Raw genomic sequence first — 14540 nt, forward strand, 5'->3', positions numbered from 1 at the left:
AAGCTTTTCTTTGTGGTTCATTAAATGCAGCTGCAGTGAATTAGAGCCAGGTTAAGTAAACTCAGCTGATCTGCTTTGAATGTTCTAGGTATTTTTGTCAAAAATGACAGGCTTGCTTTCTTTTTGGGCCCTTACTGGAAAGAATAGGTAGTTATGGAAGCTAAACAAACTCAGAAGGTGTCACAGTTTTCAAATTTGAACTACGTTAGTTCTAAAAATTACCCCAATTTGCTTTTTCTTTCTGTGAGATACAAAAATCAGCTGAGGAACTGGTAGTTTGGAGATAACCATGTGACTTCTCTAACCTCTGATACGTAACAGTCTAAAAATAATTGCCATATGGGATGTCTTTATTGTGAGGACAGCCTCTGCTAGTTGAGAACCTTTCTGTGTTTAAGCACTTTCTGTTACTAAACATTTTTAGCTGTTATCTAAGTGAAATTGTCATATGGCTTTAAATGAGAGCTGCTGTCGTTGTCCAAAGCTGTTGTAGAAAAGGAAGTTATTTTCTCTGAATTTAATAGGGACAGTTACAGCACTATTCTGTGTTCTTCTCTCTGTGGAATGCATTTTAGATCTCTGTTAAAAACAAACTGAATAAATAAATTGATGTTACACCAGTTGAAAAATGCAGCAAATTAAGACTAACACTTGGCTGAATTTGTTTCAAGCCTTTCTATTACAGCTGTTTAACCTTCTAGCAACCTAGAGAGATTTTGTAGGTTTGGTGGAGGTTATTTGGAGACATGCATGCCAAACCTTGTTTCAGCAGTTCTTCCTTGTTCTGCAGGGAGTTTAGACATAAGCTGTTGTAAACAAATAGAATAATTCTTACAGAGCCATTGAATGTCCTTTCAAAATGTGTAGTAAAGAAAGCAAAATCTAAAGTTGTACACACTTCTGTGGCAGAGGTTATAATTAGTATATGTAGTCTCTGGCATTTTTCTTCTTTGAATTTATGGTAAGTTTGGGAGATAAGTTACCAATAGTCCACTTTTTTGCAAATGGGAAGAATTACTATATTAAAAGCTGTTTTCATTGTCAGTCAAGTCATGCTTGATGGCAGATCCTCAGTGTCAGAATGCTGCTCCTTTTTACTTGTGTGGTATCCCACTCTTAGTTTCCCTTTGTCCTTGAGTCTTCTAGTGTTATAGACCTTAGATAAAATGACATTAGACTTCGTAACTTTAACTTTTTCAACTTTCCACACACTGACATCTTAGAAGTCTTTTCAACATCAGGCTTCAGAGCTTTGGTGTCACAAAATTGGCAGTCACAAGATTAAAAAAAGTTATTGAAATATTTCTTTTTTACAAATTCATAGAATTGTAAAGGTTGGAAAAGACCTCCAAGGTTATTGAGTCCAGCCTTGACCAGACATGACCATATCAAACTGTAGTAGCACTGAGTGCCATATCCAGTAATTTTTTGAGCACTTGCAACAATCATGAACTCTGCCATCTCCCTGAGCAGCCCATTCCAGTATATAGCAATCCTTTCAGTGAACCATTTCCTCCTGATGTCCCATCTGAATCTTCTTCTGGCCCAATTTAAGGCCATATTCTCCTGTCCTTTTGATAGTTGCCTGGAAGAGGAGGCTGACTCCCACCCAGGCTACAGTCACTTTACAGGTAGTTATAGAGAGTGGTAAGGTCTCCCCTGAGACTCCTTTTCTCCAGAATGAACCAGAACTCATTCATCCACTCCTCACCCGACTTACTCTCCAGACCCTTCACCAGCTCCTTTGCCCTCTCTGGACCAGGCCATCCATACAGTTCTTAACCCAGTGAAGAGTGCACCTGTTCAAGTTATGGGCTGTGGCTTCTTCTGGATAAATTGAAATAATTCACTGCAGGTGCAGCTGCATTTAGCCTCAGGCAGCTACTCCTGATGTGCTCTGTCTTCATAGAGTAAAAGAGCTGTAATTCGGCAAAAAATGAGCACTTTGACATATTTCATCTGAGAAACAGTTTTGCAGAGCTGACTTGCAGGTTACATGTGACTGTGCATTTTGTATAGTATTTATGCAGTAGGGAAAGCTTAAATTCCTTTTTTCTTTATCGATGCTTCTAGGAACTTACTCTTCTAGTATTTTACCCAAAAGCAGAGAAAAGAATGAACTTTTGAAGACTAAAAGTTGAACATTGACTGAAAGCTACATTTAATATAGAATAGTATAAAATGTCTGCACAGTGAATTAAGTAGATGAAAATCCTGTTTGACTTGTTGGTTTAAAAACAACCTGACAATCATGTCTTCTTTAATATTGTATCTGTATAATGGGACAATCAAACACAGTTTTGATCTTTGAGATGTGTGAATTGTTGATACCAGGGGTGCTGTACTCAGAGGTGCTGCTCTGTTTAGGAAGTTGGTGGAAAGTAGTTACCTGCATTGTGAAGAAGGAAAAGTCCTAGCTTTATTGCTGTGAGACAATACAGCACTTCATATGACCTAAATCCTTTCAAATTTTGCTTATCCTGACTGCACCTTCATTTCCAGAAGTGGGAAATGCCTGTTTTCATGTTTTTAGCTACGCTGTTTTTTTAAATACCTACACCTGAATTCTGGGCAGAAAAGCTTAAATTAAGTCTGCCCAACTGAATATTGTTAAATAAATACTTTTCTTCCTGATTCACATTGTTTCAGAGCTAGAATGTGCTGACATCCAGTGGCACAGATTTCTTCAAACTCATCTGCTGCTTTTATAATGTGAGGAATCTGTTCCAGGGTAATTAGACCACACTTTTTTGACAATGGAATCTAAGGGAGTTCAACTCCTACAAACATAACTGAACTATATAAACAGTGTAACTTTTATCTTTTTTAACTGTTTTGGACTTCTGTGTATATTTAATGGAATATATGAAGTAGCACAGTGATTCCCCATGCCTGATACCAACAAGGTTTTTATTACTTACTATAACACTTCGTTCAGATTGCTCCAAAGCACTGATGCCTCTTGAGTTCTTGTCAGCATGTCATCAGGGCTTACTTTGATGTTTGGGGCTTTTTTCCCTGCTGTAGTAAAACATATTCTTTATTTTCCTGGTGAAGTGTAGATGTAAGTACTCTGTAGTTTAAGTGATGAAGTATAAAACACTGTCATCTTTTTTGCAAGATACAGTGTGAGGAGGGAAGATGCATACTGTTTCTGAAACAATCTTCATTAACTTACTAATTCCTGTATACAAGACAGCAGTTCTCTGCCTATGCATAATGTTCAGCTCATGGCAGTGAAACTTCCCTGTTTTGGAAGTCCGCTTCATTATGAAACAAAGGCTAAAATGTCCAAACTTGGGCTCTTCTCTCCATATTAGAGCTACGTTGCAGTATAAAAAATGTCTAGTTTATTTTGAGATATTCTTCAAGACTTAAGAAGTCATCCTTTGGGTGCCATGACAAATACTGTGATTTGAAAAATCTCTTAAAAAGGATGCTAGAGATAAACTAAGATTTCACTTTCTTATCTCAGACGTGTTCTGGATGAAAGCAGAAGGCTTTCTGCAGTGCCTCAGATTCAGTGCATTTCTGTAGTGAAATTATAATAAAAATATGCAGGTTAGCCCATATAGGAAGGAAGCATATTCTAAGTCAGATGGCATCAGTATGCTATTTTTCAGCTGTTGATGTTCTCAAAGTGTTTTTTTTGGTTTACTGTTGTGTATCTGTCCCTTTCCAAGCTTTTTCTTTGTACTCCATTGTGTACTACAGCAAGATTTTTGGGGCACAGGCAACTTTGTAGAACTTGATATGCATTGATAGAGGGCAAGTTTTTTCAGAACTGTGTGCTGTTGGTCTGATTTCATTTATGCTATCTTATAAGACTTCTTACCATCTCTTTCACAAACAACTCTCTTCATTTTTCTTTGATGTTGAAGCTTGAAGATGTACAGGACAATAAAATAAATTGTCAAAGATTTGAAAATTGTTCAAGTATTTGGGAGATCTATTATAGTGGCATACTTCTGTGGCTGTGTTTCTCTTGCTATGGAATTAGGCATATAATTAGTTTTATGTTGAAGGGGGTATTACCTCAGGTTTTTTTATGCAGCAGTAAGTAAGTGAAATCATCTTTTTGAAACTAATTGGAAAGCAAATGGCTTAATCTAGATTCTGTTGTTGCAAAATTTAGATTTCAGAAATACGTATATATATGATGCTAAGACACAAATTATAGAAATGTCCACTACACAAATTGTAGTCTTAATAGGTTTGGGTCTAAGACACAGCATAGAATAATATGTGAAAGAATAAAGCATGACAGTCAAAATATGTGGGTTAGCCCGTGTAAGGAGCAAAGCTATATTAAGGCAGTTTAGTGATACACAGTTCAATGGTACTTGGGCTACTGAAGAAAACTGGGAGTGGGAGACAAACTAGATACAACTTGCCATGACAAAAAGGTTAGAAGAAAGAACTAGAGCATGTGGAACCCAAGTGGTCCCAGAAACTTCATATTTATGGCCAAAATAATAGGCAAAACTGATTACCAGTATTAATGGTGATGTATTAAATTATTGACAGTTTTAACAAGGGGTTCTGACATTTTTGCTTCTCTGTTCTTGAATTCATGTTTGTGCAAGAATTCATATCCCCAGAGGTCAGAAATCTTAAGACCTGGGCAAGGTTTCTGTGGTGACTGAAAGCAAGAGTATTTTAAACTAGCAAATATTTTAAATATTCGTTGCTCTGCATTTTTAGTTGGATTATAGAAATAAAGATTTCTGCGCACAAGACAGCACAGCATATGGGTCTGTCATGTTATATCTGTATTGCATTATTCATTACTCATGGTTTATCAGGATTAAGAAATAAAAGTTATGTTCATCTGGTATAGGAAGCCTTTGTACTGCTTTCAAAGAACCTATTCCAGTGACTACCTACTACAGGTGGGGCAGGATGGGACAAATCATAGCTCCAGATTAGCTTTGTTATGTAACTAAATGTGATTATTGACTTGAGACCACTAAGAACACTTCTTGGAGACTGAATAGTCAGTCTTTATCCATAGTAGATTTTGAGAGTAAACTGGCCTTGGCCATGTGTTTTTATGTTAGTTCACTATGGGTTGTTAACAAGAATGGCTTGTTGATGTCTTCACTCTTGCTAATTTGCAATCTTTTTTAAAGAAGTCATAAAACAGAAGCCTTGTAACTGTAGGTTACAAATCGCATCTCATCTTGACTGAAGAGGGCAGAGTATGCTGAGTTTCAGTTTGAACAGTTCTCTGTTCTTCCAACCCCTCAGGCCCAGCTGTGGGGGGAAAAAAAAAAAAAGTCAGGCCAAGTTAGTTGTTGCCACAAGTCCCTCTTCTTTGCTTTCCATGGTGCTTTGAGGCCCTTCACCAAACAATGAAAGCAGGTATTTATTATTTGGATAATACTTAACCTCTAAGATGTGATCCTAGGCCATTTAAGCAATTTTAGTCATCATGTCCAAGGCTGTTCAGGTAGTTTGTTTGCTGTCATATCTCCTGGAAGGCACATACTGGCAAATCCCAATGCATCTTCCCCTGTGTTGCTAATTGAGCTGTTGTCCTTATGAAGATCTCTTCTCCCCCAGAAAGTTTCCTCAGTGGAAGAATTAATGTTTCTGGTGCAAAAATGACTTGATTCTATGTGTACATAATGGTGCATGCTTCAGTTTGATTTGAATTCAGTTTTGTGTTGCACATAAGCTTTGCTTGTCATTACTTTTAGAGCTGAAAGAGGGATGCTGTGACATGTCAGTCTGTCAGGCCACTGATGATTTGGGCTTACGGAGACATCTGAGTCTGTAAGCATTGTGTTATTGTCCAGCCTGATACCACTTTGATAGTACTTGTAAAGATGGGTATAGAGGAAGGGAGAGGCATGGTGATTACTAATTCTGACTTTGAGCTGCTTGCATTTTCCCTGTCTTTATATGGTGTTGAGGATGTCATTTTTTGTGCTAACTAGTAGTATGCATGAGGGTTTAAGGGGTAGGGATATTTAGTCATGCAACTTTTCTCTTGTCTAGATCTGTGTTTCAGCTAAAAATTCCCTGTGAGAGAGCAAAAACTCTCCTGAGCGGGGGTCCTGCAGTTTGAAGGGTTAACTGTGATGCAGATACTGGGTTCATGCCCTGGGGATCTGCTGAGGTGTACACTCTGATGGAATGTCTGTGATAGTTAGGCCCAAAACACACCACTGTCTCTCAGTTTACCACTGAGCATTGAGCAAGGAGTACTGCCATGAAAAGTCAGCACATGAGACTTGTTCCTGTAACCTTGTCACCCTTATCCTGGAAGATGAATCCTATCATCCATCCTCTGTTGCAGTGAAGACAGTTGAGTGCACAATGGACAAAACCATATTGTCCTTCAGGAAGATGCACCAAAGAGTAAATGGAGTTGTGTGTGGCCTTGAAGGTGACACATACTTTCTTTATTAGAAGAGCGTCTTTTTCTTACTTGTATTTTTTTGGTTAGTGTACCTCTTCAGCCAGACTAACTTGGTTTGCTTCCTGTTCCTCTATGTTGGTAAACATCAGCTTTTGAAATTGGCACTGGGGATGAAGGATGTAACTGCAGTATGAAAGGAGGGAAAATTTTGCACGGCCCAAGTGGAATGCTGAGGTAAATGCTGAAAAATTGAAGTAGGCATCCTAGCCAGTTCCAAGTGGATGTTGACTTTGAAACTCTTCAGCCTATCAAGTTGCTTATATTTGAAGTGTCATCAAGTTGTCTCCTTTTGCCCTACTGAATCCTCTGTTTTCTTGTGTTAGTAGGCTTGAGAGGACTGCAGATGTCTAAGGCTGAAGGAAAATGTCTGCAATAAGATGCAGTTACCTTTTGAAGAATACATATGCGTTTTGACAGAGCCGTATTGCCTTGGAAAGCATTTTGTTAGAAGGCTGGGAGAGCTAACATAGGAGACTGGGACAGTAAATAAGAGCAATAAATGTAGTTGGCAAGATTTTGTGGCTGGTAGAGTGCAGTTGAAAAATCATTCCTGTTAAAAGTCAGTCGTATTTAAAGTATTATTTAAGTATTGCAATTGTTCACAGCTTATTTATTTGAGATCTGAATAGCTGTTTGTGATTTTGTGTTCATCATTTTGGTGAAACTCTTTCTGAACATAAATACTGTGTTCTGACAGCCAGCTGTGTTCAAACAGTCCCAACTTGAAATTTAGTTAAAATTTCAATTATAACCAAAGTAATAATTTTCCCTTAGCTAGCTTTGTACTTTTTTTTACATGAAGGAAGGCAATACAAGGAAAAGGTATAATTTTGTGCTGAGTTCTGGGTGTTTTTCTTTGTATATGAGCTAATTATTAATGCATGTTGATACTCTCTTGCTCAGGAAATCTGTTATATTGATACAAGTGGTTGTGTGTCTAAATTGAACTGAATAATTAGGAACGTAAAAATGGTTATCATTTATTGGGGTCTCACTTGAACTGAACCCTTAATGGAATGGAGGTGCTTGTTTTCTTTACAGAAGACTGTTAGAGTTGGTCTTTCTAATATGGGTTCTAGGATAACTTAAGTTACCCTGTATGTTTCCCTTCCCTTACCCCAGCTGATAGGATAATCAGTAATTTCAGTCAGAAGAGATACATTTTTTATGTAGATTAGTCCATTGCTAAACAATGTTCTTGCCTTGTTGTACACACCTTATTTTTTCAGAACTCCTTACAAGTTGTTGGGTTCATTCCTAATGCATAGTAGCTTTAGTAGGGCATTGTTTCGAGTATCCTAATACTCTTAAGCATTTTGCAGAAATGTTAAGAGTTTCCAAAAGCATTTCATCCTGAGTGAAGACCTTTTCTTTTAATCTATGTATACATTATTCATGTTCCTACAAATACTTACATTCCATAGATAATTTACACTTTCTTGCTTCTGTCCTTTTTAGTGTTGTCAGCAGCACTATTAAGTTCTTTCATACCTATACTAATAGCTGTTTATTGTTCATGTCTGCAGTTTTTCAGTTGTCTTCTCACTGCTTACCTGGAATAGGCAAGCCTTCTTTCCTGCAGAAAGCTTCTGAGGATTAACTTCTGCAGCATCAGTCGCGGGGGTGAATTACAATCCTTTTCCCTAAAATTCATGAGACCTTTTTTTTATAACCATCTTCATTTTATTCACTTATTTCAACTCATCATGACTTTGAGGCCAAGATATAGAAATGTTAAGTGGTATTACTTCTTTAGTGATTCATTGAAGAGTGTGTGAAAAGGTTCTCCTTCTAAACTGCCACTTTTGAGAGGCTAGAAATTGTTTTTTATTGTTCTAAAGGGCTCATGCTTTCTAGTCTTATGCCTGTGTTTACATTAGTAACTTTTGAAGTTACTTTAAGATTTGAAACCACCTCATTATCAGAAAAATTCTAAGTTTTCTGTGAAGTTTTCTATCTTTCATCTATTGTATCACAGTTCTTCCATATAATTTAGCATAAATCAACAGTTGTTCTACTGGTTTCTTCTCCTGAGTTGCATGAGTTCTCACCAAGTAATACCCCGACCTAGTTTGTGCTGCAGATTCTTTAATAGTGTAATGGAGGGAACAGCAAATGAATGCATGTGTAGGTGAGGAGGGCTGCTAATGGACAAATAGTGGTTTATACTATTAAACAAAAAGTGAAAACAGAGACAAAGAAACAAGTGTTATTTAGCCTGTTTGTGCAGACTCACCAAGCACAAGATGTGCTGTTAATATGTGGATTTCAGAGCAATCATTAAGTGCTTATTGACATCTACCCTTCTTATAGGTAACCTAAGAGTGAGTATTTTTTTTTTTCTGACAGGCAAACTAAAGACATGCCTCTGCCCTTTGTGTGTGTTTACCTATAAAGGACCTGGGATGTTCAAGCAAGCTATGTAATAGTTTTTGCATATGCTAGATTGAACAATCTATGTCATCTCTGTACAGCTATTTTGAGTGTGCAAAAATTAGTAGTGTGCTTTTGTATATGCTTCTAAGATACTTGACCATTTGAAAAAAAGGAGACTTCAAATTAACACTCCAGTAAAGATAAAAATGACTAAAGAGAAAGCATGAAGAATTGGATCTATTCCAAGTATCAATACCTCTGCACTTAAAATTTTAATACCTAAAAAAAATTTGTTCTGCTGAGTTGGGCTTTTTAAAGTAAAATTCAGCATCTGTATTGTGCCAGGTCTTACCTTTCAGTGAGCCCTCAAATAATTATGATTTTTTTTTTTATTTGACATGTTTAGCAATAGTCCCCACAGAAAAGAAATAGCTTACCCTTGTTAAAATGCATTCATTACTGTTGTAAGTCAAAGCTGATGCAATAAATAAATCCTCTGGAAAGAGAGCAACTTCATTACAAGCAGAGAACAAAGTTCTGGTTTAGACCTTTTTGTCTGGAAGAGACAACAATGTGTATAGCCAGAGGTGGTTCTTGTTGTGCAATTTGGTATTATGAAAACAAAATCTGTAATATTTGCTTGTCCAAATGGTGATGTGTCCTATCTCTTGCATGCTTCCATTGCACAAAGTACTAAAGCATGCTCTGAAGGCTTTCTGGTATGTAAGCCTTGAGGAGAAATCTTCAGGAGCACATTTACATCTCTTATGGTTTTACCAAGGGCATTGTATTGGCTGTAACCTTTGAGGCTGGCGGCATCTCATGGTCCAGCTTAGGTTGCCTTTAAACAGTGATAACATATTGAAGTAAGCAGATGTGTTTAGTATCTGCTGTCTTAAATTCAGAGTCCAGTCACTTTTATGTGATAATACTATTTAGAAATATATAATGTAATTGTGGCAGGCATGTGTGCGATGATTTTTTTTCTGTGCAATGTCTGTAAATATGATTAAATTAATTATATAAAACCCATGTGAAATTATTTCCCACCCAGCAATGACCAGGATGCACAAGTATGAATTAAAACAGGTGGTAGAAAGATTTTAGTCAGAAGTCTGATGCACTAAACATTTCTCCCTAGCACCTGTATGCATGTGAGGTGGTTGAAGATTTACCTGTTTTGTCACCTCCTTGGTTCTATCTCAGCACTGCTGGGATCCAGCCTCAGCTTGCATGTTCAGCTGAGCATGAACAGTTGAGTATATTGCATGCCAAAATACCTACATTGAAAGGAAAGTTAGTAGGCCACTGTGACTATTGTGTAGCAAGTCTTCATCTTGCTAGCTCTACTGTTTTTTCTAAAGCTCTCATAAAAATCTGCTGTTATAATTGGAACTGTTCTATGGCAACCAGAACTAATTGCATAAACCATATGGCTTTTGAACTTCTGATATCTTTTCTCTTGAAAAGCAAAAAAGCCTACTTGCTTCTCTGCTAGGCAAACCTTACTCATGACTTGCTTGAACTGCAGCTCATTAGAAACTGGCATTCAGTTAATGCCGTAAAAAGTGTTTAAGAATGTTAGGGTTTAAAATTCTTCCTGTGCTTGGTGAAGTAAAATTAAGTTTATTGAAAGATAGATGGCTGATATGGACTGCATGTTAGAGAGAGGCACTTTGCTGAACTGAGCAGCTGTGTCTTTAAGTGGATTTTCAGTAATGTTTTAGTTAAAGAACAGTCTTCTTGGTTACCAAAAATACTCTCATAAAAATCACTTGAATGTTTTGTTCCAGTTATTCCACTTGATAAATCCTTGAATTTACTGCCACTTGTATGAGCAGTGGTACTTTTAAACAGCTGTTGCAAGGAAGTTTAGTGAATACCATCTGCACAAGATTTTCATTTAACTATTTTTTAAAACCTAGGATTTTAAGAATGGAATTAATTCTAACATAGTACTTTGTTGTCTTCGTGTATTTTTTTTTCCTGTGGGCTGGGAAAGACATGTAAAGGGAGCTGTAGTGCATGATCATTTTATGTGCTGATGGAAAATAAGCTCACTGTACTGTGTTTTCTTTCTTTCCTCTTCACTCTTGAAGATTTAAAGATCTGTTTTGCGATACAGTTTCTTTTAGGCATAGTGTGGTACTGAAGGTATTTTCCAGGGTAGATGCAGGGGTAACTAGACTCCATTATCTTTTAAGTCTTAAAAATAAGCATCTTACTTCACATAAGAAAAATAATTTTACAACTGAATTTGTTAAGATTAGATTGGAATTGCCTCAAATCCAATTGAGCCACACTGCATGGACGTGCTGGGAATATAAATGCAATTACTGTAAATTTGTACAAACTGATTTGTTGCATTATCTTGTTAATCTAACATACAGTACTTTTTGTGTCCATATTCCAGACGGCAACTCCAAATTAACATGGCAGTCAGACTGTGTGATGTGGCTTCTCTGCTTAGAAGTGGTTCGTGGGCAGCAGAGCCTTGGACTGGGGTCTGTGGGACTTTTCTTAAATTCTGTAGGCTACTTTCTTACATGTTAATAGTGCTGAGGCCATACCAAAGTCTTTTAACCTTCGATTTGGAATGCTAACTCACATATATGTTTCATTATAGGCTGTAGGTTGTGTTCCTATTCTGTGAGAGCCTAGACCACACTGGCATAACAAGACATCGCCATTTTACAGAAAAAGTTATCTCCTGTAGAAATTACACTGCAGTGACTTGCCTTTCTTCTAATGTCAATTAGATTTTAGTACTAATTGAAAATACACAGTGGTAATTGAAGAGGAGTATTGTACTAAAATGGTTTTGGTATGGTCTGAATACTAAATTGCAGTAACTTTGAAAACCTATATAGTTGTGGTTTTGTGATTACTATTTTAAAATGTTATTTGCCAGTCTATTCTAAGAATTTTTTTAAACTGTAAATTTATCTCAAAATATTTTTCTGAGTGAAAAATATTTAGTGCCTTGTCTTTTATGAACAGTTCTCTTTAGCCTAGTTAGTGGGGTATGCATTATTTGTAAAACATTAGTATCACTTTTTTCAGAGCAGATGGTTCTATAGCTGAGAGATGGTATTATTTTCAGCACACACAGGCTACTGCAGCTGTTCACTTGAGTGTTGGCATAGGATACTATAATTGCCACCTGAAAGTGAAAATAAATGTGCAATTAAGAGAGAATTGTTTGTTGTCCTTGCTAAATCCTGCTAATTTTGATCAATGAACATTTCAAATTTGAGAATAAAACACAAAGAAAAGGAAAAAGGCCATTGTAACAGACCCTCAGAGCACAGTATTTGTGACTACTACCTTTAACAGGTATGCTAGTGTTTTGAAAAGTAATTTCTCTTAATTGGGATAATCTACTTTATAATCTTTTTAGTGGACTTGTTTCATCACTGTCAGAAGCAGGTTACTCCTTAGAGTTTGTCACAAGGGAAGAAAATGTTGTTCTAGTTGCAGCTCTTCAGGAAAACTAGATCATACTTTTCTAATGAGTGCTCCTAATAGATTTATCCATTTTTTTGCATTGTGCTGAAGTAACCTCTTGGAAAATACTTCTGTATGCAGAACACAGAACATAGAAATCTATTCCCAGGAATGTCAAAGTTGGACTTCTAGTAAGAAACTCAATTTAATCGCCTTTTGATTATTAGGAAATTCAGTTATTCAGCAGTCCCCGAACACAGCTGACCTCATCAGCTGTTTGTACATGCACTGATTGCCTATGGTGCTTTAAACAGGACTGTTAGGACAGACCCTTCAGAGGTCCTAATGGTGCTCTGTGATTTTACAAGAGGCTTTTTTGTGAGAGCTCATCTTAGCAGTTTAATTATGAGGTTAAATTTCAGTGATTGATGGATTTCTTTAGTGAACTTCTTGTATTGAAATATGTATTACTGGAGAATTAATGTACATCATTTTCTCTTGCATGTTGTCCTAAACAGCTGGTCTCAAACAGGGTAGGCTGTCCAAATCTTAGATATTAAGATGCCATTAAAAATCCATTGTATTTACTAGCTGTTACCATTCAGTGACTGAGCAGGTAGAGTGCCTTTTGTAGATGTGGCAGCTTGTGGACAAGTGCTTATGTGCAAGCAGACTCCTCCTAATTATTTCTGTTGCATCGTGCAGTCACACAGTCAGTCAGTTTGCGATGAGACACAGTAGAATCAGACTGGTTTTAGTTGAAAGTCTCTAATCCACTTGCCATGAACAGGGACATCTTACACTAAATTAAGTTGCTCTAAGCTCCATTCGACCTGACCTTGAACATTTCAAGGGGTGGGGCATCCACAGCCTCTCTGGGCAAGGGCCTTACCACCTGCACAGTAAACAATATCTTCCTAATAGGTAATCTAAACCTGCTCTCTTTCAGTTTGAAGATATTCTTCCCCTTTGTCCTGTCACTACATGCTCTTCAAAAATGTCTCTTTCTGTCTTCCTTGTAAAATCCTTTCAGGTACTAAAAGGCCACAATTAGGCTACTCCAAAGTAATTTCTTTTCTAGGCTGAGTAAACCTGATTCTCCCAGCATTTTGTCAGCGCAGACATGCTCTGTCCCTCTAATCCAGGCCCTCCTCTGGACTCACTCCCAAATTCCTGTGTTGGGACCCCAGGCCTGGATGCAGTTCCAGGTGGGGTCTCACCAGAGCAGAGCAGAGGGGCAGAATCCCCTCCCTCCCCTGCTGCCCACACTGCTTTGGTTGCAACCCAGGACATGTTTGGCTCTCTGGGCTGGCAGAGCCCATGGCTGGGTCATGTCCAGCCTCTCACCACCAGCACCCCCCAGTCCTGCTCACAGGGCTACTCTTGATTTGTTCATTCCCCAGCCTTTGTTGATACTGGGAGTGTCCTGACCCATGTGCAGCACCTTGAATATGGTCTTTTTAAACCTCATGAGATTTCCATGGTCCCACTTTTCAAGCCTGTCCAGGTCCCTCTGGATGACATCCTGAGCTTCAAGAATGTCAGCAGCATGCTTTACCTTGAGGTCATCAGCAAGCTTGCAGAGAGTGCTCTTGATCCATTTGTCTGTGTTATTAGTGAAGACATTGAATAGCACTGGTCCCAGTATGGACCCCAAGGGACAATATTTGTCACTGATATTTGTCAAGACTGAGCTATTGATTACGACCTCTAGATGCAACCGTCCAATCCCTTTCTTAATCCATCTATTAGTGCACACATAGATACTCTCCATTTTAGAGATAATGATAGGGATTGTGTCAAAGGCTTTACATAAATCTAGATAGATAACATCTGTAGCCCTTCCCTTGTCCACTGATGGAGTCACTTCATCACAGAAAGGCCAGTTGGTCAGACAGGATTTGGCCTTAGTGAAGCCATGTTGGCTGTCTCAGATAACTTCCTGTTCTCTGTCTGCCTTAGCAGAGGTTCTAGGAGGATCTGTTCTGCGATCTCCCAGGCACAGAGTGGTTCTGGAGTGGTCCAGAAGTAAATTAAGTTCAAGATTCAAATTTAACTGTTCTCAGAGTTCAGGCGAGGGAAGAAATAATAATGAGAAATTGCCAGTTTCATCAAATAAAAGCATCTAGAAACATGGTTCCAACCTGGTGGAATCAGTGGTGATTCCAACTGAATCAGGTGGTGAAAGAAGTTTGACATGGATGTTAAAGAAGAATATAATTTCCATCCTAGCACATTCATATATCCTCTTAAGTATCTATTTAAAATAGTAATCGTGAACTCTGCTATT

General features: G+C 37.8%; 1 protein-coding gene across 20 annotated transcripts in view; it reads left to right on the forward strand.

The window, feature by feature from the left end:
• ELAVL2 (ELAV like RNA binding protein 2) overlaps nucleotides 1–14540 on the forward strand; it is a 107144-nt gene that overhangs the window by 55350 nt on the left and 37254 nt on the right. For 8 of the 20 annotated variants that reach the window (XM_021535948.2, XM_077790519.1, XM_021535950.2 and 5 more), the window contains exon 2: nucleotides 11217–11307. The exons of 7 other annotated variants lie outside the window; for them this stretch is intronic. In XM_021535948.2, coding sequence (XP_021391623.1) covers nucleotides 11236–11307 — 72 coding nt within the window. In that variant the 5' untranslated portion in view covers nucleotides 11217–11235. Of the gene's footprint in view, nucleotides 1–2375; nucleotides 8051–8776; nucleotides 8850–11216; nucleotides 11333–14540 lie in introns of those variants that run through there. 5 more of the 20 variants (XM_021535949.3, XM_021535951.2, XM_021535945.2 and 2 more) reach the window with 4 other exon arrangements.

This window comes from Lonchura striata, chromosome Z (assembly GCF_046129695.1).
Source record: "Lonchura striata isolate bLonStr1 chromosome Z, bLonStr1.mat, whole genome shotgun sequence".
Classification (NCBI taxonomy): Eukaryota; Metazoa; Chordata; class Aves; order Passeriformes; family Estrildidae; genus Lonchura; species Lonchura striata.